General features: G+C 39.3%; 2 protein-coding genes across 3 annotated transcripts in view; one reads left to right on the top strand and one right to left on the bottom strand.

The window, feature by feature from the left end:
* Window positions 1-379: 379 nt before the first annotated feature.
* LOC125697973 (neuronal acetylcholine receptor subunit alpha-7) overlaps window positions 380-22,312 on the bottom strand; it is a 40,748-nt gene continuing 18,815 nt past the window's right edge. Inside the window, exons 3-10 of one of the 2 annotated variants that reach the window (XM_048955684.1) lie at window positions 19,510-19,554; window positions 15,588-15,697; window positions 10,631-10,710; window positions 9,437-9,604; window positions 8,845-9,039; window positions 7,405-7,491; window positions 6,409-6,518; window positions 380-4,336 (exon numbers count right to left, since the gene is read on the bottom strand). In XM_048955684.1, coding sequence (XP_048811641.1) covers window positions 3,818-4,336; window positions 6,409-6,518; window positions 7,405-7,491; window positions 8,845-9,039; window positions 9,437-9,604; window positions 10,631-10,710; window positions 15,588-15,697; window positions 19,510-19,554 — 1,314 coding nt within the window. In that variant the 3' untranslated portion in view covers window positions 380-3,817. The remainder of the gene's footprint in view (window positions 4,337-6,408; window positions 6,519-7,404; window positions 7,492-8,844; window positions 9,040-9,436; window positions 9,605-10,630; window positions 10,711-15,587; window positions 15,698-19,509; window positions 19,555-22,312) is intronic. The other variant, XM_048955685.1, reaches the window with a different exon arrangement.
* The window catches only part of MYO1E (myosin IE), a 145,383-nt gene continuing 138,635 nt past the window's right edge, over window positions 15,565-22,312 (top strand). Inside the window, exon 1 of the mRNA XM_048955683.1 lies at window positions 15,565-15,675. The gene's annotated coding sequence lies outside the window, so the exon portion shown is untranslated. The remainder of the gene's footprint in view (window positions 15,676-22,312) is intronic.

The raw sequence follows: 22,312 nt of genomic DNA, 5'->3' as shown, positions 1-22,312 counted from the left end.
CCAGCTAATTTTTCACCAGTGGCCAATAAATGAACCTCACAGCACAATAAATTGGCAGTTTATTTAGCTAGCATTGATTTGCTTTTTCCTTTGTTGATTTTTTTTTTTTCCTGTGCTAAGATTTAAGGAGAATTAATTGAGGCCAGTCCAAAGCATATTTGGCATTTTATTCCTACTCAGTTAACTTTGACAGCCCATGTATGACTAAGATAATATGTATTTGGTGTGGGACTGCTTTCCTAGGAGGATGCGATGTGTTTTTAATTATCAAAGAGCTTTCTCATCACAGAATGCTGTTTCCAAAGACATTTCTCTTTCTTTTATGGTTATTTATGGTCTTTACTGCTTGAGTTTGTTTCCATCTTAGAAAAATGAAAAAGAATCGAAATTCTCTTGATCTAAATCTTTTATTTGTACTGGACTGAAAAAGTATTGAATAGGTAATATGACGGTCAGTACCTGACAGATGTAACATCACTTTCTAATGCCCTCTACTCAGTATTTCTTAATGTAGAAGACTACAACAGAAGGGAAAACAAACAAACAAAAAGCCCCATGACTTTGGTTTACATTCTATTCTTGATAAAGAAAATGAAAAGTAGAATTGTCACAGGTGAACTGAGATTACATCCTGCAGCTACAGAGATTGTAAAGAGAATTTAAAGAAACCTTTAAAAAGAGTCTCATATAGTACTATCAATTCTTATATAAAATAATCTATGATTTTAAATACTGTTTAAATAATTTATCTGTATTTAAAACTAACCTTTTAAAATTGTTTGGAACATTTTTGGCATTAATGCTTAAATAGTTGTTTTTAAATATTAAAAAGTTTTTAAAATATTCATTACAATTCAATATAAAAACAGAAAAGGTAATATACATTGTTCACACAGTATTGTACATGACAGCTGACCTCTGGAGCGAGCTTTTCAATGTGTCAGACAAGTCAGAGCTTAGCTGTGGTGAACCACTTGCTTATCCTATTTTTCTGGACTCTTAAAATCGTAACAGATCCTTATATGTCTATAATATTACATATACATACTGTATACAGCATTTATTCCCATCTCTATGTCCAGAACTATAAATATTTCCTCAGCATTTAGATCAAAATACTGTTTAGTGCACACACAAATATTTGACACACACAAGAAAAATACCGATTTTGCTCAGCTCAGTTACATGACAAATTAACTCATAGGTGCAAAATAAGACTGTCACTGTTGTATTTGAGGTTTATAACCATGCTCTTACCGAATGTTTATGGGTTGCATTGATGGTGGGAAAACTAGAATTCACTTTTCTCATCGGTGCATCTTCATTACTCCTTCCAATGTTAAAGGCAGTGGGGTAGGCGTGATGCTGGTGTCTTACAAGTACTTTGTCTAACACCTGGTATTTGCTGACAGTGTGATTCCAGAAGTACAAACTTAGGCAGGAATTACAACAAAGCTCAGTCACCTGTCTGCAATTTTTAAATGCAGATGCATTCTGCTCTTAATAAACAAGCTTACTGTCAGTTCACAAATCACTTTCTTCCTTCTCCCTTAAAGAACTCCTGTACTTAGCAAGATCACTCCCAAAGAAGTTGTAAATGGACTCCAGTGGAAAGAGGGTGATCCTATTGCCTGCTGTGTAACGTGTGTCAGATGGTATGTGCTGCAATAGTTGCATCCCATTGCACGTGTCCACACACATCTTTTCTTTTTGAAACATTCTTATCTAACAAGACCCTAGAGCTTTAAAAAGAAGACTGAATGGAACATTCTACATAGTTACTTACAAAAGGAAAAATACCAATGCTAACCAACATTTGTATCAGGAAGCTTGTTCTAGAAATGTTGCTCAGCAGAGCAGTATGTGACACCCTGTGTCATTCACTAAGGAACAAAACTCATTTCGGAGACTGGGCGCATATTTTCCTATTTATATGCAATCTACAAACTAGAAATGACAGCAGGAATTATTGTGTGGCTAATTCTTAATAATTGTTCCTGAAAAAAATAAGTTCTTCACACAAGAATTTCAAAGTTTCAAGACAGGATTCCAAGGATTCAAATGCTTTACTCAGGTCTTTGCAGTATGAGATTCATGAATTCTGTCATGAAGACAGAATTCATAAACCATGAGAAATATCCTGCTACTTTTCATTTCTCCTGCCCTTTTATATGGCATGACGAGGCTTCAGCTAGGGGTTATCTCTGGTGAAGGACTGCAGTGACTCTGGGCTTGCTTGGCATGCAATTTGATTTTCCTGCTGTCAGGGAAGCAGGCCTTGGAAAAGAAGGGAGTGCAAGTATTTTGGTCACTATTTTAATACACCTTGGGAGATAGACTTGCCTCAAGTTTCTTATCTCATGGTAAAAACATGGTACCACAACAGGCCTCCATTTGTGTGTTTGTCAACCTCAGCCAAAAAGTCACAGTTCTGCAGGACAACGCAAGCAGTTGGTGCTAAAGTAATCTTTGCCCGTGTCTTTTACCACTTCTAGCATGGTCAGGAATATTGCTATACTAGCAGGAGGCTGGCTCTTAGCTATTCTATACACACAGTTTCAGACCTTGATATTCTCAGCACTATTCATTAAAAAGGATTTGTATTTAAGACTTGATCTTTCCTGGGATGTATGTATAGTTTATACATAATTATTTATAATTCATTAATGCTCTTCGTATGATAAACTGAGGAGAAAGGATGCAGTTTTCTTGTTCGGACATGTTATGGTGGCTGAATGAAAAGAGGTCTATAAAAGGCTAAGTGAGCAACAGATCAAGCGTTTCGCATTGAAATGAAAAGCTGGATCTGATGATTTAATGGGTTTTTTTGTTTTGTTTTTTTGTTTTGTTTTGTTTTGTTTTTGTTTTTTTGGATCTGTCATTACATTTGAGCCTGTACAAGACAGTTACTGTTAACAGGATTTCAATGCAGAAAAAGTAAAGAGACAAGTTTGTATAATTTATTATTTTTTTAACAAACGATGGTAAATCCATCATAAATACTTCATTTTCTTTATGTCATTGTAAAGGGTAAAAACTGACAGAAGTCGTTTGTTGAAAGAATGTTTTTCTGCAGAGAAGGGAGTTGTAATAAACACTGCAATTACTGGGAAGCCTTTTTAAGAATCCAGGCCATACTTCTAGGTCAAGTCCAGGAAGTGACAGAAGGACAAGCTGTGTGCTGTTTCATCTTGACTTTCATCTTCCTGATGTTCAGGCAAAAATCAGAATCCTCTGTACTCACATAAGCTCACTGCAAAATGCATTGTGGGATTTAAAATGCGACTGGATGTGAGGAGCTGTGTGCTCCATACTCACTAAGAACCAGAGACTGAATAGCAGGGTGTTCTTATTCTTTTTTTCCTCTGTCATTTGAGTTTCCTTTCATTCAGATTTAATCCTTTCCAAAACATAGGGCTAACTTCTATCTTTTAAAGCAAATTCTGGAAGAAATGACATTTCTGGCATTACCTACCTATTAATTTATGTACTAGCCAGTTTGAAATGCATAGAAGATGCCCGAGCACTATCCTTTCATTCTGAATGGACTTGCACTCACTTTGCATCTCCCACAGCAAGCTGCTCAGAGGAGCTGGGCACACAGCCCAGGGGAAAGGATCCCTGGCTCCCCTTCTGAGAGGGTGCTGCCCTTTAGAAAGGAATCCGGGGCCAGAGGGGTGCCAGGGGAGTAGGGAGGAGGGCAAAAGACAGAGGACAATGAGATACAGTGTACTCATTGAAAACAAGCAAACAAACAAACAAAAAAATACACTCTTATTTGCTACATATGATACTTCAGAGAATCAAATCATAGAAGTTAAGCAAAATCTTTAGAAACAGCCTCTACAAAGTTTGGTGCTGACATTAAGATACCAATTGTACAAATGATGGTGAAGACTGAAAATGCCATCAAGCAGAGCCGATCTACTACAGAGGCTGCAAACTTCCATTCGTTGCAAATGGCTTCTTCTTCATCCTGGTCTCTGAACCTGTTTGCAATGTATCTGACCTCTTCCAGGATCTTAGCCAAATCTGGGTCGCCTTCAGAGGGGTGGCCACTGTGCAGAAGATTTTCTTCCTCTGTTGGTGAACAGGTCATCCTCCCACAGATCACCCCTGAATCAGTAGTGGGTGTGCAGTGAACCCCATCCAGCCCTCGAAACCCAATATACAGCATATTCCCATTACTGCATTGCTGACCACTCACAGTGTTCATCTCCACGCTTGACAGGCTGCATCGGCGCTGTTTATGTTGACAGGCAGGACGCACTTTATCTTCCCCTGGCCTCTTCATCCTCAGAAACCAAGCACACCAATTCAGAAGGATGACTCTCGTCTGGAAGAAAATTACAGACAATAAGCACCTCTTGACACAGCTGCTGTCTTTGGTAGCTCTTTGTGTTTCTGTAGCCTTAGTTACTCTCAGGTTCCTGGTGTCTGTTTAGTCTGAGCTGAAGTTTTAGAAAATGTTGCAGTGTTTTTCCAGATGGTTACTTTGCCACTCACTGAGGCTGCTTTCTTAGTCCAGCAGTGCTGTGGGCTGCCCTAGGCTGACTGTCGCTGCAAAGAGTGCCTCTCTGCTGGGAGTCTCCATTGATTTTTCCCATGCTAAAGCAGCACTATGGCAGTCTTTTCTACCTTTACTATAAACAGTGAATAAATAAAAAACGCTTATCGAATAAGTTATTTTTGAATAGTCTCAGTAGCTCTGCTTTAGACAATTAGCAAATTAAAGCACAAATATGAATGAAAGAACTGTAACATTAAATCCATATGGCATTACTGCTCGGAGGAGTAGTAAGACAGATGCTGTGCAGGGCTGGAATAGACCATTAACCTTTGCAGTGTTTTGGCTCTGTTCTCATATTACTTTCATGACAGCTGACTGTAGATTTTAGAAAACAAATCTGTATGTAACATGGAGAAAAAGTGGAAAAATTACTTTGATCTAAAAAAAAAATTATGCAAATTTAATTAGTGTGTATCATTTTATTGTTTTCCACATTGCCTTATTCCAGCCATACAGAAACTGCAGACAAGCAGTTTCCGATTTAGATTCAAGCTTCTATTATTTATTTCAAACAGATTTTGAGAGCTCATTCCAGTGTTTCTTTTCCAGACCAGTAATGAAATATTATTGCCTTATATAATATACAAATCTTGCACTGTAATTAATATTAGATTTGTTCCATTTATTCTGACTGCGAATTACTACTTAGAGAAGATGTTATATCCAGGCAAACATTCCAATTAAATATAGATTTTGTCTTGTTACTCTTTCTCTGCTATTGTGCCTCGCCTAGAAAGATAATAATTTATTAACTGACAGCCTGGTGCAGAACAGCAGTATCCAAATAAATTCCAGTGGACTTCAGCTTCTCAACCCCAGAGTACCTCCAGTGCTGTTTTCTGGTGGTTGACTCAGCACTGCAGATTTATTTCTTCAGCCATCACTCTAGAGATACATACCTTTCATTCTCTTCATTCAAAGTTATTTTAAAGTCACCTCCCCAGAACAGACCAGAGAATATCTCATCACTTCTTGTCTGCAGAACTCTACTCTGTGCACTTTATCTTTTTTTTTTTTTTTTGCTAGTAGGGATAATAACTGGAAGTTCTAGATATTAAAAGAAGAGGTCCTTCCACCTTCACTAGGTCTTCAGGCTGCTGTAAGTTTTTGGGCAGTAAGACGAGATGGTTAGCTGATACTCATCAATAATTAGCAACCCCAAGATGGAGACTGATGATCTCTGCAAAAACAACCGCTTATAGAACGACGTCCCTAAATAGAATCGTAGAATCTTTAGGGTTGGAAAAGATCTCTGAGTCCAACCGTACCTGTGGATCACTCTTAGAAAAACACTTCAGTTTTTTTCTGTACTTTTCAGATGCTCGCAATGAGAGATGTGAAGATAAGAATTTTCAGAGGATCTTTCACTTCAGCAGCCATCTTTAACAAGAGTGCTGTAGGCAACTGTTTGTCAGTTCTGTCACATCAGCTAATTTGCAGTGGCTGCACCTTTATGCTAGTCTATTCCAGGCATTTGTAATCTCCACCAGCACCCTGCTCTTTCCTTCTACCTGTTTCATTTCTGACATTTGCAGCTTATTTGAAAATCATATTCATTTATGCATTTAGGGTCCAGCAAAATGCTGAGGTGCTTCTAGCTGTTGTAAAGAAGATTTGGATTATAGAAGTAAGATGAATAAATTTATGTTCTCTCACTCTCAGAAGAAAGGTATCTGGACGCATCATTTCTGGTGAAACTGCCTTTCAAAACAAAACGTTTAACAAGGATATCTGCATAGATTTTTACTTAGCCATAAGTAGTGCAAATGAATCGCTAGCTGATGTGTCTCTGATCCTGACATTCATGCAATAGACAGAGCATTAAAATCAAACCTTACCCATTTAGGCATTTTTCCCCCATCTGGATCATGATGATGGTATTGTAGAACGATAACAGTGACAACAACAGAGAGGCCAACAATAATCATGGTGCTGGCAAAATACTGAGCTGCAAAATAAACAGTGAATTATAGCGGTATATTTTGGCAGATGTAGTTTTATATCTATGATAAGCAGTGTTTATGTACACAAATGTAACATGAAGTTATTTTTCCAATGTAGTGCTATATGGGTGACATCAGGTACTGGTGAAAGATTTCTCAAAAGCAGACAGCAGCTGTTTTCAGAGGGCAGTCAACCTTCAGTAATGGTCTCAGTGGAACCGAGCACCTGCCTTTCCTAAGCATCACAGACAAAGTGGTGCTCTTATTTTTTTTCATCAAAGCTTAGAGATTTGTTGCATTTCTTTTTAAAAGTTTCTGCTTCCCTTTGAGCCTCATGTCTCACTAGCAGTGTCTCAGCTGCAGCGTCTATGGGAAACTGACTCCCATACACTCTCCAAAAATGAGATGTCACTTCTCTCTTTACTTTGCTCAGACCAGACAGCACCGAAGTTGTACAGAGCATCACATATATGAGACATTCTTCAACCAGCAACACATGCTGTCTTACACTGAGGAAAGGTAGGCCACTTGGGAGTCCTGTTGGAGGGCTGCCAATCCTCTGCTGCAGCCCTGCGGCCATGCTCAGCGCCCCATCCCCTCTCCAAGTCTCTGAGGCTCTTTGCAAGCTCTGGCTATGCTGCTTTTGCTGGTGGTGGTGTTCCTTCCTGCAGTGTGTCTCTGCCTCGCTCCCCGCACTGAGGGGCCAGGCACCTTCTGTCCCTGAGGAAGTCACTGCTGCACACTCACGCACAGTCAATCCTGAGCACTGTTTTCTATTTCAATTGCAGCAGGCCATTCTACACGTAGTTTGCTTTACTGCTGGGTTTCATGCAAAGTCACTGCTTCTCATTTGATGTAAAATAAAAGTGATTAAAGCTGCAATTAGCTTACCAATTAAGGGCACGGAATCAGATGTTGCTGGCATAATTTCAGCCACGAGTAACATGAAGACAGTGAGAGACAATAAAACTGTTATACCTGAAAAACAAATGTGAAGTACGAAAGCAGGTCAGTAGCTTGTAAGGCAGCAAGCAGCAGCAAGTGAACATGAGATAGTGTGCTCTGCAGACAGCTGTATTCATACCGTGCCCCTGGCCAGCAGCCCTGGTGCTCCTGCCCTGCCCTGACGGCCACAGGGTCAGGGTGGCAGGGTGATGAAGCTGGTGCCAGTGCTGGCCCAGGAATGGCCACTGTGACTAGCAAAGTTTTGATGTACTCTCAGTTTTCTGAACTTGCATGGGTGTGTGTATTTTTGGATCCTTGTAACTGTTCAGCTTTTATCACTATTTGCTAATTAGCTGAGGTGAATCAAAGTACTTCTTGCTCCTCATTTCCTTTAGAAACATGATGTGATTTGTGGTATTTGAGCTTATGAGACTTCATTAATTGGTGTGGAAGCTACAGGTAGTGTACTACATAAGATTCCTGAAAAAGAATTTGCTTTGTTGTATTGGATGGACTTGGACGTTTTTCAGTACTGGTGGCTGGGTTCTGCATGTGGCTGTGTGCAAAGATGTGACTGCTGATTTTTCATTAGTCCCCATCTCTCAGAACAGGGCCCTTTCTTTTCTCAGGACTCATCTAAAACAACAGGGAACCACTGTCAGGTGGAAAAGGATTTAGGGACAAAGAACCCACCTTAAAAATGTGGAGGGAGTTCATGTCTAGGGAGACCACTACTCAGTTTAACTGTTTTCTGGAGAAATGTTCAGCATTTAGCAGCTGTGTTCATTTTGTAGAAGCCAGTGTATTTGCAGTGTTGAATGAGGCAAAATGTTTCATTGCATATCTAACCACCATCTTAAGGATCAAGTATCTAAACTCATCAGACTTCTTTCACAAGCCAGTAATTTAGTTTTAAATTGCTATTAAAAATAGAATGTAGCAGTTAGATGGAATCAGTCTTTCTGAGCAGGCAAAAAGTAATCCTAGGCTCTTAACATGACTCGTATTAAAAGGAACCATTAAGAAGAATGCCACATTGAGGTGCTGAAATGCAGATGTGTAAGCTTAAGCTTTAATCAGTGAATGTGGAGTTTTTGCTTCAGCAATTAAACACCAAAAAATGAAACCTTTCTTCTGAGGGATGACAGTTAGGAATCATCATGCTTCTGGTTGGGTGGTGGGAATTTCTATCTTTCACAGCTCTGGTGTTCCCTAAAGCTTGCAGCAAAGGTTTAACAGTGGCACCTGGTCTTCAGGACCACACACAGTAAAAAAAGTTTATGAGCCAGAATAGGACACATAAACTATTCCTCCTTGTTTCCTAACATTGTTCAAAAAGAAATTTTAAAAGGACAACTTTTGGTAACTTCATTTGTTAATATTTACCTAGTGAGATCTTTTCTCCTGAGTCTGCTGGAAGCAGAAAGACTAATAAGGCAAGTGCTGATATCAGTACACAGGGAATAAGAAGGTTGAGTCCGTAGTAGAGAGTCCTGCGTCTCATAGTTACTGTGAACGTTATATCTGGGTATGGTTCTTTACAGCACTCGTAAAAGCTCTCAGTTCTCTTCCCAGGAACTCCTGTGTAAAAGGGAAAAGGAAGAACACAACATTAATGTCAACAGGCTCTATATTATGGAGTGATTGTTTTAGAAATAGAATTTCTAGAATTTAGAATAGAATTTAGCTTTGTCAGCCTTGCTAGGGGTAAAGCTGCTTCTTCAAATTTAATTCCAAAATTAGTCATTTTTATCAGGTAATAATGGAAAAATAGATAAAAATGTACACTGAATTCAAGCTCACTTTTTAATGTTGTTTCTCATCTTAAGTCTGTTCCCACAGCTTTAACCACCACCAGCATGGTCATTTATTAATTTAATTTCTGTCTTCATTTCTCAATTGTTATTCTGCCCATTTCAGCAGTGAACTGCTGACAAGGCTGCAAGTTCAGAGTGGAAGCAAATAATGAAGAGCTTACCTACTAAATCCCACTCTCCATTTGAAATATATCCGGATATATCTGCTTCTTGCATTTGTAAGTCTAAGGACCAGCCTCCATATGTCCAAGAGCCAAACTTCAGGTTACACTTCTGAACATCAAATGGAAACCAGCGCACATCTATGTAGCACGAGCTTTTAAATATGCCTAGATTGGATTTTAAACAAGAACACTAAATTGAAATGCTCGTTCCACGAAATTTCATGTCTCTTCTGTAACCTGATCTTGTTCTACGTTGCCTCTTTTGGCATTCACTTGTAAAGCATACTTAATCTCAGCAGTGTCTCCAGATGTGAAAAGCAAAAGTCAGTTACAGAAAAGGGAAAGAACTGCACTATTAATGTTTGCACTATTAATGTGTTCATGTTACAAACTATTTTTGAACTACATTTAGGCATATAGTAGGAAATGATTCAGAGAAGAGCTCCATTTTCTAGATATTGTGTATTAGAAAGAAATGAGGCAGAGTATGCACAGTGTTTCTCTTATTTCTGTTACTGGATAAAATAAGAAGTGAACCCTGATGTCCTCTAGAGATCTCAGATTTAATTTGCCTGGAAAGCACTTGGCTCTATTGCCGTAGTATCTAAAATTCTGATCAGAGTTAATTCTGAGAATTGTGGTAATTGAGTTGGGGAACAGGAACAGAAATCCACTGCAACACACCCAGAGACTCAGTGATACAGTTCAGATATCGAAGGACCAAACACAGACTGTGTTCCTTCCAGATTCAAACCGTTCTGATGGAGTATTCAGTGAGTCATTTCAAATAGATGGTATGTCCCATACCATGTTTCTAAGTATCTCGTTATAAAGGTAATGTGCTAGTAGGAGAAACAGCTATGTTAATGAAATACATTTTTATTGAGACACTACCTTTTATTCAATAAACAGTAACTTTTTACATTAAGGGCTTTTATTTTTTATCTTCTTTTATACTTCCATGCTTCTGTAATAGCGTATTATGACAGAATAATTTAAATGATGGCAATACGAAATCTTCTATGGTGGTTTTCATACAAAAGTATTAACTACATTCAGGATGCATCTAGTTTTAAATCTAGCAGATGATGGCTAGATAAGTAAAATACCGATGAATTTCTGTCAAATTTGAAACCACACCATATATAAGCAGTCTGAGTTATCAGAATTTATGACATGGAAACAGCCTACCTGGTGGCAGATATTGGCAATGTCCCGAAGAATTGACTAAAACATTAGTGTGAAATGTAGCATCAAATCTTTCATCAGCACTAGAACAGGGAAGAAACAAAGTGGGTTATGTGGTCTTCAGCTCAAAATATCTGAGAAGATATTTCTTCTTCATAAAAAGATTCCTTCTCCCCAAAATAAAGCTTGTCAGCTCTACTCCTGGCACCAGTTTTCTGTGGCCTCAGGGTAAGTGCCTTAATACTATTGGACTTGTTCCTGATTAACAGCTTAAGCAGAGGTGAATCACCTCATTCCCTCTGCTCATTTACCCTGTGGGATTTGCTACAGTGCCATGGCTCTATCGATTTCCATTTGGATAGTAAGCACTTTTAAAAAACTTCTCAGGCAATTGTACAGGGAAATCTGTTCTCTTGCAGTTTACATTTAGCAGCGGTCCTTCTTGGGCTTTCATTTGTGCGAGAGAGAGCAAGGTGAGATATCTACCTTGCAGGGATGGTGGGAGCAGGAGGGCACCGAGCCCACAGCTCCGCACACATGAATGCGTACACAGACATCGCGGTCCGGCTCCCTGCTGCAGCCAGAGCACGTGCGGAGCCAAAGGCCCGTGCTGGAGCTGTGTGACAATGGCAGGTGTCAGGTCAGCCCAGCAGTGGCTGCTACCTTATCACTGCCTAATCACCTTGTAAAGCATTGCCAGAAAAATATGGTGAGAATCTGAGATGGGGAGAAAGTGAAATGTTCATGATTCAAGCAAAAAAGTAAGTATAGTAAGGGGAATCTTCTTCCAGTAGCATAGCAGGCCCTATTGACTTATTCTCAGTCAATAAATAAATAAATAAATAAATAAAATAAAAAATGGACCTACTCTGATACAAAATTATGTATCTTAAAGGCCCATCTTAGTCATTATCTTAATCTTTGTCACTTCACATTTCGCCTTCTGTATTTCAAACAAATTACATGTATAAGATATCTGGACTGATCTGTGAAATATGCAGACAAGAAAAGCTATATCCAAACAATTACTTGCCTATCTAGAATTGCATTTTTTCCAGTGGTGAGTAGAAGGTTTGCAGTATTGAAAGTCATCAGTGTCTTTGCTACTGTTTAATTTGAACTATGAAGATGAGATGAAGAGTTTAAATATTGAATATGTAATGTTAATGGATCCCAGGGAAAAAGGCAAATCAGTTCTTGTCAATGGAAGGAATGCAGGCCACTCTCCTTCAGCTTCACAGCTCATGGCTGGATTCTCCAATGCTTAACAGACTGAGCTTGTGTTGCAGCTTCTCTTCTGGCTGGAGCACTAAATGTCCTCCCTCCTCAACTTGGTTGCCCTTTTTCATGACATTTGTAAGGAACTGGTACTGACTGGTACTGCTAAGATGTCTTCTCACTGCACCGCCAAATTTTGCAGGAATGGTTTCAAATGACATTGGAAGAAGGGGCAGCAAGAAGAATCACACACAGACAGGTGTGCATGCATGCATACACTCCAATTGCATAATTCTTGTTTCCTTAGGAAATCAGACTTCTGCAACAGGTCTCTATATTGGATGTAGACACGTATTTACAGTAATTCGAATTTAATAAGGGCTACACTATGAAAATCAAGCCACATACTCAAACTTATGGAAAATATCCATGCTGAACAAATTGCTTCCAAGTGGAAAGCAATATCTAGAAATAAAATTCTTAGTTTCCCAGGTTAGATTCGAGTCATTTTCCCTCAAGCAAATGTCTTAGAAGCCCAGAAGTTGCTTTGAGGACCTTGCAGTTTGTTGTTCCTGGTCATTTGTAAATGTAACATTTAAAAAATGAACACAGAAGTGAACAAGGAACCTAGGTTTCATTGCCATATGTTTGGGTTTTAATAAGAAATATCTTTAAAAGAACATCAAAAGATATTTAGACTCAATATTTCCTGAAAATATTTTTTCTTCAGAAAAAGGAGCGTATGGTTTTCTACACTGAGCTTCTGATTGTTTTCTGAAATGCAGTGCTTCAACTGGGATTATGCTAAGAAGGAAAGCCTTTGCTTGATGAGATTTTGTACTTTAATATAATAATAGAAAATTATCTCTGCTACGTTTCTTTTTCAAGTATAACGACTTGAAGAAAGCTATAGACTGTGAGACATTGAGATGACACAGCTACACTTACTAGACACAATTCCACTGAGACTTATCTGGAGAATCTCGGGTTTATAAAAGAGGAAAAATGAAACTGAGACATAGCTACCAGAATGTTCATTATTCCACGAACTCACGAGCACTGTGTGGCCACTTGAAAAATAATACCACCAGAAATAAGAACTTCTAATAAATGTAGTAAAACTAGCAAAGTGGAAGAGGGCCAGACACAACACTAGCACAGACGGTCCTGCAATCATTTGTACACAGGCCAAGATTCACTTCCCTCAAAAAACCCACAGATGAACTGGGCTCAGTCTGTTTACAATAGGCGGGTAATAAAGGCAGTATAGCTGCTGGTTTTCCAGGTGTTCAGTTCTAATTGTGTAATGTGCTTCAGCTACAGTTAGCATGGTTGCGTGAATATTATGAAATGTAGTTGAAAATTGCTAAAATCACACTTTAATTTTACACATACTGGAATGTTGACGCATAAATCGTCAGATGCACTGAAAGCCTCTCAGGTAGGTGGTATGTGTGATGCCTTCCTCTGGAAACTTCTAGACTGCTGTTGTAGAGCACCAGCTGTATGGCACACATAGTGCTTTACTGAGAAAGAGAAAAGGACTGAGAAAAGGACTGATGTGTGGGACTTTCCCAAGAATGCTGTCATTTATGAAATCAAGCCAGATAGGAAAAGATACTCAAAATAACAAATTTGCAGTGAAAAATACATTAAGCAAGGTCAGTGTTGCAGATATATGTGTTCAGGAGTACACAGCACGTGTACTGTTTATGTACAGAGCATTATTCACCTGGTGTATGGACAACTGAAGCACTAATTGCAGTGCTTGAACCAGAAATAAGAAGTGATTCTGACAGGCACTCACAGTGTGGGGAACTTGAGTAGAGCTCCCCTCAAATCACTTAGTGGTAATTGTACCTTTGGGAGAGGCGCAGATGCATGCTGCAAGCAAAGCAGTCATGTAAGCCCTGGGGAGAAGTATGCTGTCAAACGCTGTCATTGTGTGCTGTTGTCACAGCATTGCAATTCACAACAGCTGTGACAGTGACATTAACCACAAAGGTGATCAGTGAGTGGCAGAGGGACAGCACAGCTGCAGCTGACAGGCCGAGTCCTGCTACTGTATGGGTGTTGCTGCAACAAGAGGCAGCTCCTGCCACGCAGAGGGGGAATTGGGGTGATGCTCAGCACAAGGGTGTCTTCTGGGCATATGGCAGAGACACAGAGGAAGACAAAAGGTTCCTGTCACCTGCATGGGCAAATATATAACCAAGTGCCTGTCTTCCACAAAAGAACCAGTGGAGCATGTACAAAGCAGATGGCCTTTCCAGTATCTGGGGAACTGCAAGAAGGCATATCATAACAGCAGAAAAGGACAACTTGTTAAAGAGCAGACATCTTCCAGTGCTTTAACAGTACAGTTCTGATAGGAAAGGAGACTCCCCAGCAGCCCCTGCATGGAGATACACTTCTGAAGAGAGATGCCAGAAATCAGTGCTCGCTCACTGACCTGCAAGCTGTTTGCCCCAACTTTGCACTGGCATTTCATCTGTGTGGTTATATCTATGCCTTTACTCATAAAGAAATGATCTCTATAAGAGTCGCTTGAGCATTCAGATAGACTGCACTGCTATACGTGCACAGTGTACACTGACCAATGCCTCCGAGAGAGACAGAAATGGTCTTTCATCTTGAGACAACAGACAGCAGGAAACTGGGGTGTCAGCAAGTGAATTTTTTGAAATATAATGTATGCATAGGCAGGTCTTGTTTAATCTGGGCCTGTTGGAGATGAAGAACTTAATGCTTTTCCTTGGGGCTTCCTCTTGCAATTGCTTAGTATAGAATAATTAAAACCAAGAAGACCATTTGTTCTTCAAAATTCAGACTGCCCTAGAAAGTATAGGCACACCCACAGGTCTTGCTCATTAGCAGCAAAGTGTGAAGAGTTACAGTGCAAGCAAACAATTCATTGTCTAATTGCGAGGGACATAAGGAAAATTGATTTAGATTCCTTACTGATTCATCTTAAAGGAAACAGTGAAGGAAAATTGATTCAGATTCATTACTGTTTCATCTTATAGGAAACACTGCGTGCAATGTTTCTTTAGCAGTTTGAAGGTAATCTGCCCCTAAAGTAAGCCCAACTAAGAACAGATAGTTTGAAGAAAAGAGCAGCTTAAGGTCTAGCTATTTTTGTAGTAGAAATATGGAAAGACACAAAAAGTGGCTATAGAACCACTGAATCATTAAGGTTGGAAAAGACATCTAAGATCATCAAGGCCAACCCATCACCATCATACCCATTAAACCATATTCCTCAGTGCCACAACTACACCTTTCTTGAGCACCTCCTGGACAGTGACTCCATCATCTCCCTAGGCAGACTGTTTTAATGCTTGAAATATGTACAAAAATGCAAACATTCTTACAGGCATTGACCTATTCTGCTTCTAGTGAAATTAGGCAAGCAGTCACAAGTCAGATTTGAAGTAATTGTTAACATTTAGATTTAAAAAAAAAAAAGAAACCTTAAGAGAAAATTATCATTATCTGTATTACTATACGTAGCCAGAACAATCTGGTTTTCTAATCATCACATAGAATCTAATGAGAATTGGTGGTAGGGAAGGTGTTGTTATTCACTGAGTACTTGCAAATATCATCTTCCATTGTGTAAACAAGAGAATGGTTATTTTCTAGCATTCCAAATGCTCAGAGCCTAGCCATTTTGATTAGATGGCTATGTCATTTGTCTTATCTTCTCTCCTTCCCCACAGGAAAATAAAAGTATTTCCACCTGTTATAGAGAAGAATATCTGGCTTCCAAATCAGTCCATCAGGAAAGCGGACGTTCTTCACTCCAGGGTATTCAGACACATTCCACTGTAAGTAATGATCTGTCCAGTACTAAGACATATAGACAGAAAGTAAGTTAGATTAGCTTATTCATTGCTTTACTGTAGCTCTCCAGACTATACAGCCTGAAACAATACATGCTTTCTTGTTCGGATTATTATTTAGATTCAGACAATGAAAAACTTGGAAAGGGTGAATAGGCCACCAAGAGCTCACTCAAAAGCATAATAATCTCATTTTCAATTCACACTGCAATGCATATGTAACAGCCTATAAAAGAAGATTTGAGATGCCTCTATTTTATTGTTCATGCTGTCTCAGGTAGCAAGTTGGGACACAACAGGTTTTGTTTTATAATTCATACTTTACTTCAATTACATTTTTTCTTCAGACACAATTTTGTTTTCTGTGTTTGTGAATTCTTACACTGTAATAACTTGATTGCAGATGTGTGGTAGAGCAGCCAACAGACTGCTGATAGGGAAAAGCAATGGAAATGGTTGAGTAGTTAACACTAGCAGCTCCTGTAGCCTGAGGTTAGCCAACCTGTGAAGCAGTGCCCAGCAGCTGCTGCAGAAGCTCCCTTCCCACTGGCACTTCCTGCGCTGCAGGCTGCTGCCCTGGTGGCAGTATGGCTATTAATATAGGCATAGATTCTGGTGTGGTCAATCCAACAGGGTTTAGATCTGGGTTTCTTGGTATGTGCTTCCAGGTATTTCTCATTTTTTACTAACAGTTTTTAACTCCTTGTCACCTGGACAAATCACCAGCATTGTGAATTGCTTTTCTTCCTTTTGCTCTCCAAATAGTAGTTTTCACAGAGATCTTCAATATCTCTGCTCTTAGCTTTTTCTTTTCACTAACTACAAACTATGAGTCTTATTCATGCCCATCTACACACATCTCCTATGAACTGATCGATGGCTTCTCATCTATTTTTTCAAGATTTTTACTTCCACTTTTACCCTGTATTATTTTATACTGAACTTTTTACCACTTCATCTTGTGTAGAATTTAGAAATATCAAGATCCTCATGATACTTTCATTTATTTATTTTACCAGTAGTGTAAGCCATTTGAAGTGTGTTTTGAGCTGTCCTGTTTAAATCTGTGGGCTCTTGTTGGCTTTGGGTTACTCTTCTTCAGTAGCTGTCAGAACAAATCACTTTCTGACTAGTAAGCTCCTGGCTGGGGCTGTGGGGCCAGGGAGGAGCTGCTCAGCCCACTGGCCTCCCACCCAGGTTGATTGCCATCTGAACTGTGCTACAGCAATGCCAATATATCCAGTTATTTCTGATTATAACAACTTCTAGCAATTATAGTGGCTAGTATGGTAGAGCACACAGCACTACTGAATGCTGTAAAGATAGTCCAAAGGGTGACAGCAAACTTATGTTTGAAGTCTGGATTATAAATTATGCTAAGCAGATTGGGACTGCTCCATTTTGCCAACTTCTACAGTTTCTCATCAAGCTGGACGTGAGCTGTCCAATTTTGTTTTAACTTTGGAGCTACTGTTTCCACTGTATCTAAAGCATGTTTGATACAGACTAGAAAAGCAAGCGCCTGAGAGTATTTGGTTTAATATTAATCTGTGTGACTAGGCAAGGCTCCTGCTGAAACCTGGATACGTTTAAGATTTTGATACTGACCAGTATTGCCATGTAGATAGAACCAACAATCGAAGAGTCTGTATATAAACTAGATTTATTATCCCTTCTCCCAGGTTAGTTTTTCATACTTTGGTATTCCTGTGACGACTAGACAAAACATATTTAATACACATCTCTGACTATATGCATTACATATCAAAACAGGGAGTGAAGATGAATATACAGGGAAAAACTTCTCATTGCAGACCATTTAACACAATAAAATGTTATGTTTGCCATAAGTATGCTTTGAATCTGTGTAGCATACAGTGAATACAGAAACACTTGGTTGGGTTTTTTTTGTGTTTTTTTTTAATGTGTAAACAGGCCATGATGAGTGACTACACCACACGATCTGCTCACTGCGACCATACCATGCTCCTCATACGGTAAATACTAAGATGAAAAAAATCAAAAGAAATACAGTTAATATACATTAAAAAAAAAAAAGGAGAATTTCCTTAGGGGGAAAAACAAAGTCTCAGGAAGGATAAGGAGAGGGAAATAATTGATAGCTTCTTGAGTATGAATGGTCACTTTTTTTTCCTGGTAAGTAATTACAGCAACTGTTTTTGTTACAACTCAAAGCCAAAAATACGTTATGTTTGACAGTTTTAACCTTACTTTTAAATAAGCCTCTAAAATAGCACGATCTGAGTGCCTCTTCCAAGTCAACTCTTCTTTGTGAACAAAAGGAATAGCCACACTATTTTTTCTAGGTCATCCAAATAGTCTTTCATTTCTTTCCTGAGGCCTACCACTGAGTGGGAGAGATCCTCCATTAAAGTGTTACAGTCAAAGGAAAAATAATATATTTAGACTAAGTGATCTAATTAAAGAAACAGAAAGATGTAAAGTTTCTGCTGAAGCAGCATGCTTGTCTTGAAAAATGCAACTCTTCTGTAAAGCTTTACTTAGCCCATGCGGTTCTGTTTCTGTAAGATGGGAACGAAATGACAGATCTCATCCTGGCCTCTGCAGTGTGGGAAAAACTGCCATGTTGTATCTCATCTTTGTGAAACACAGATTGTGGTAGAAATTGTGGTTAGGAGACCAGTAGTCAGTATGGTAAGAGGCATCTTTTTAATTCTAAATCTTAGGTGGTAAACCAATTCCAAAACTGATCCTATCAGAATAAATCTGTGTAGTCTCCCTTGCTTAGGAGTGACCCCTCACTAGTTCATCTTAAAGAAAAAAAAATTCATATATATATTCATATATAAAATTCAATACTTTTACAGAGATCTTGACTGTTCCATTTATTAAAATGTGATTAACATTCCTTCCCAGTAATGTCAGCCTTGAGTTAATGGGGGCAAAGTTCTCTGCTGTGCCATCTATGGCAGTAATAGAGGTATGTTAAGTCTGAAAAGCCTCTGACAACTGTAGAAAGTAAACACTGCAACAAAAGGTAAAACAAAGCTACTGCTTGAAAAACAAACACCATATGTATGCAAAATAAACAGGGAAACAAGGAAAAATACAGTGCTCACAGCTGAACGTTGGGAAACTGAAGGTATGTTCAAATACACATTGTCATACAACTGAGAAATGGAATTTGGAGCAATATCATTGAAAATTCTCATTTTCACAGTAAAAATAAGATGATAATTTATATTTAAAAAACAGTATTTTGTGGAACATGAGAACAGCATGTCCATTTTAATTAAAATCTTCCTGCGGTTTCTTATGGAGACAGATTGAAAGAAAAGCAAACAGGACAGCAGAGGCATTCAGGTAGGATAACAGCAGCAGGTAGCATGAAATAATCCATCTCTTTGGAATGCCTGGTGATTTTCATAATTCTGATCACAACAGATGAAATGCATTTCACACATGTACAGTTCTTTCTCACAAATAAATGATTTACCACAATGTAATGGATTTGTTGAAGTGGGTGATAAGGAACTTGCACCATCCTGGAACTCTGGGTATCTCGTGATGATTAATCTAGAGTGGCTTAAATCGGCTAAGGTGAGTTTGTGACCCACCCAGCTGTGGTGACTCAGCTTCTTAAAAAGTTTTCAGGAATGTCCAAAACAGCATCAGGCCCTAAATCTTGGCTCTGCAGACTGCCATTCACCTTAGCTTTGTGCACTGTGTAGTGACACACAGAACAGAAGCATGGAAGCTTCCTAAAATTTATACCTGCACCAGATTAAATGCAGAGAACAAAGGAAGAAAAAACATGCTTTGTTCCTAAGAACTCACCATTTGTAGCCAGATGTTTGTTGTTAATACTTGATTCTTTTCATCCTGGAGAGAAGAAAATAAACCAGCTTAGTGTCATATGGATAACGCTAGTAGATATATATGAGTGTTATGGAATAGTTGTACTAAGGTACCTTTTAAAACAAAGGGAATTACTGCCTCTACCTTACTGCATAGGAAGTGTTCACAGGTACTTTTAACGCACTGTGTATTACTGCTGTCAGTCAAGTTGTTACTGGAGGGTATCCTTCTGCCAGGTTCTTCCCTGGGGCTCCTTCTTTAATAATGTATCTCAAAAGACAAAACAGATTATAGCAAAGGTTGCTTGTTCCACCTTTGCTTAGGAGCAGCCCTCTCCCTAATTAACCTCACACACCAGACATACACAGACCACAGAAACTGCATTGGACAATTAACAGTGACTAAGCTCAGTGATGCGTGTTGAGGCCACATCCAGTGGCTTCTTAACAGGCAGCTGTAGCATGACTGATTTTAGTGGAAAGATACAAGGAAATGCTGTGTCACAGCTTTACAAGAAAGGATTTGCAGGGCAGAATGTTATTACTGTGCCTGAAAGTTGCCGTATTCACATGGCCTTCCCCCTTGCTTCCTATAACTATCTGATGCAAACTCAAGGGACAGAACGGCATTTTAAATGCTGCAGTTAATTAAGAGGATTAATTCTTCATTTCTCAAACACAGGAAAATGTTGGTGACCTCATTTCTCTAGAGGTACCAGCAATTACTCATCCCTCAGTCATCCTCCCATCATCAGTATCCACCTGGGTTTTGTGAAGCACATACTGTCAGTACTGGGCACTTTGAGCTGAATGCGCAGTCCCTGTCCCAGCAACAGCCAGAGCTTCAGGCAAAGGAAGGGTGGCAGCCAAGTGTCGGTCATCTGTACAGCAGGAGCTGTCAGAGCTGTTGTGCATCCAGAGCTCTGAATTCACAGCTACAACTCCTGAACTTAAATATTGTTCCTAAATGACCTTATATGGCTAAAAAGGATTTAATCACATTTCATACCATCTTAATACTCTTTACTAAATATAAACAAATGCTCTTCTTCTTGTTTAGTGAACAAATCCAATAAAAGTTCTGAAAGACATTTAATTGAAGTGGTATTAGATTAACACAGTAGTAAAATTAAACAGTGCAAGGGACAGTTTCAGACAAGTGGAGCCTTTTGAAAAGCAGCATCATTAAGTGCACATCAGTGTTAGTAGGTCGTATGTGATCAGAACTAAATGTACAACATGCAGACAAGTAACAAAACGGTTAGGTAGAGTTTGGTATTGTGCTGGATATTATCTCGTGCCATTTAAATGGCATCCTGGGGAAAAGGGCTCTTTAACCCTTTAGTACAAGAAATGCGTTATGGTGCATGAAATAACATGCTGCAGGCACTGCTGAAGATGTCAGCCAGGCAAAGTAGTAACTAATTTGTAATAGTATCTATTATTTGCTAGCCATATAAACGTTAATTTGATGCCTCTCTCAGTAACCTGCATATGTTGTAACCACAACAAAGCTAGTTTAGGTCTGTTGCTCTGAATGTAATGCCTCCTATTTGTTCCCATGGAAACTATAACAGATAAAAAGAACACAATAGCACTATTTCATAAAGCATACTACCAGTTCCAAACCTCCTTTTTTAGTATAGCGACCACCATTAGCAATGCATTTTCACCAGCCATGAACAAGAAGCCTGCATGCTGTGCTCATAAGAATCCGTACTGGTGGAGGTGCTCCATTGTCACTGCCATCACTGCAGAAACACACTGCCCATTGCCTCACTGTGCTCCATCCACTGCTTGGGCTCCATCAACGTTCTGCAGATGTCAGTGAATTTCACTGGGTGCCATTTTATTCACATAGAGAAATTCAGTTCCATCCCTTTGCTTCATCTGCACTTCCATGTCAGACACCATTCTGTCAGACTGCCCCTCTACTGCTAGCACCACTAATGCTAACTTATTTAAAGTTCAACAGCATTTTCTCAAGGCTCTGTGTGCTGTCCCAGACAAACATGCCCATTCCTCTGCTGCGATGTCCCACCTGTTACACCTGAGCTACACTGATGGCACTGCTGCTGTGTGCCTTCACTGCAGGACACAGGAGGTTTGTTGCCCTGCACAGGTCTAACTGGCTACATTAAGGTGCAGAGCAATTCAAAATCTATTATGCTGTGGGAAATTCGTTTCAGGACGATTAGCTAAATGGCATGTATTTCTGCATTGTTAAATCCTGAGTTAAACTCACATTTTACTCCCAGTGTGATATCTTTCCACACATGAATGGCTCTAGCCTTAGATAAGTGATGTTTTAAAAATTCCCTTTTGAGTAGCTAGAAAAGACTGTACTAAAGCTGGAGAGCTGCTGATGCTTAAGCTAATGATATGCCATGGGGATTTATTTTGAAGCCCTGAGTCTACAGCGTAGTCAGATGAACTATTTTTGGAATAACAGAAAGGAGCTCTACTATCAACCAGCACACATCACAGAGTATGCTGGAGAGCAATCACTGAGCAGTTAAACCAGTGCAGCTGAAGGGAACAGCAGACCTTAAATCCAGTTGTGCTTCTGGCAGAGTGATTCAGCTGCCTGCTGTGCTGCCAAGGCAGCTGCCACATGGCACAGCATCCCAGGTTTGCCTGCAGGGGTCTCTACAGACGTTTTCTGGGACACTAATCCACCACAAGCCAAGAGTTATTCTGAATAGTAAGCTTCTGCTCAAACCTAACTGAAATCGAGTATCTCAGGAGTACAAACTCAAAGATAACTTTTGCACAGAAGACAA

This window comes from Lagopus muta, chromosome 10, assembly GCF_023343835.1.
Source record: "Lagopus muta isolate bLagMut1 chromosome 10, bLagMut1 primary, whole genome shotgun sequence".
NCBI classification, from domain to species: Eukaryota; Metazoa; Chordata; class Aves; order Galliformes; family Phasianidae; genus Lagopus; species Lagopus muta.
This window is presented reverse-complemented; position numbering and strand designations above follow the sequence as displayed.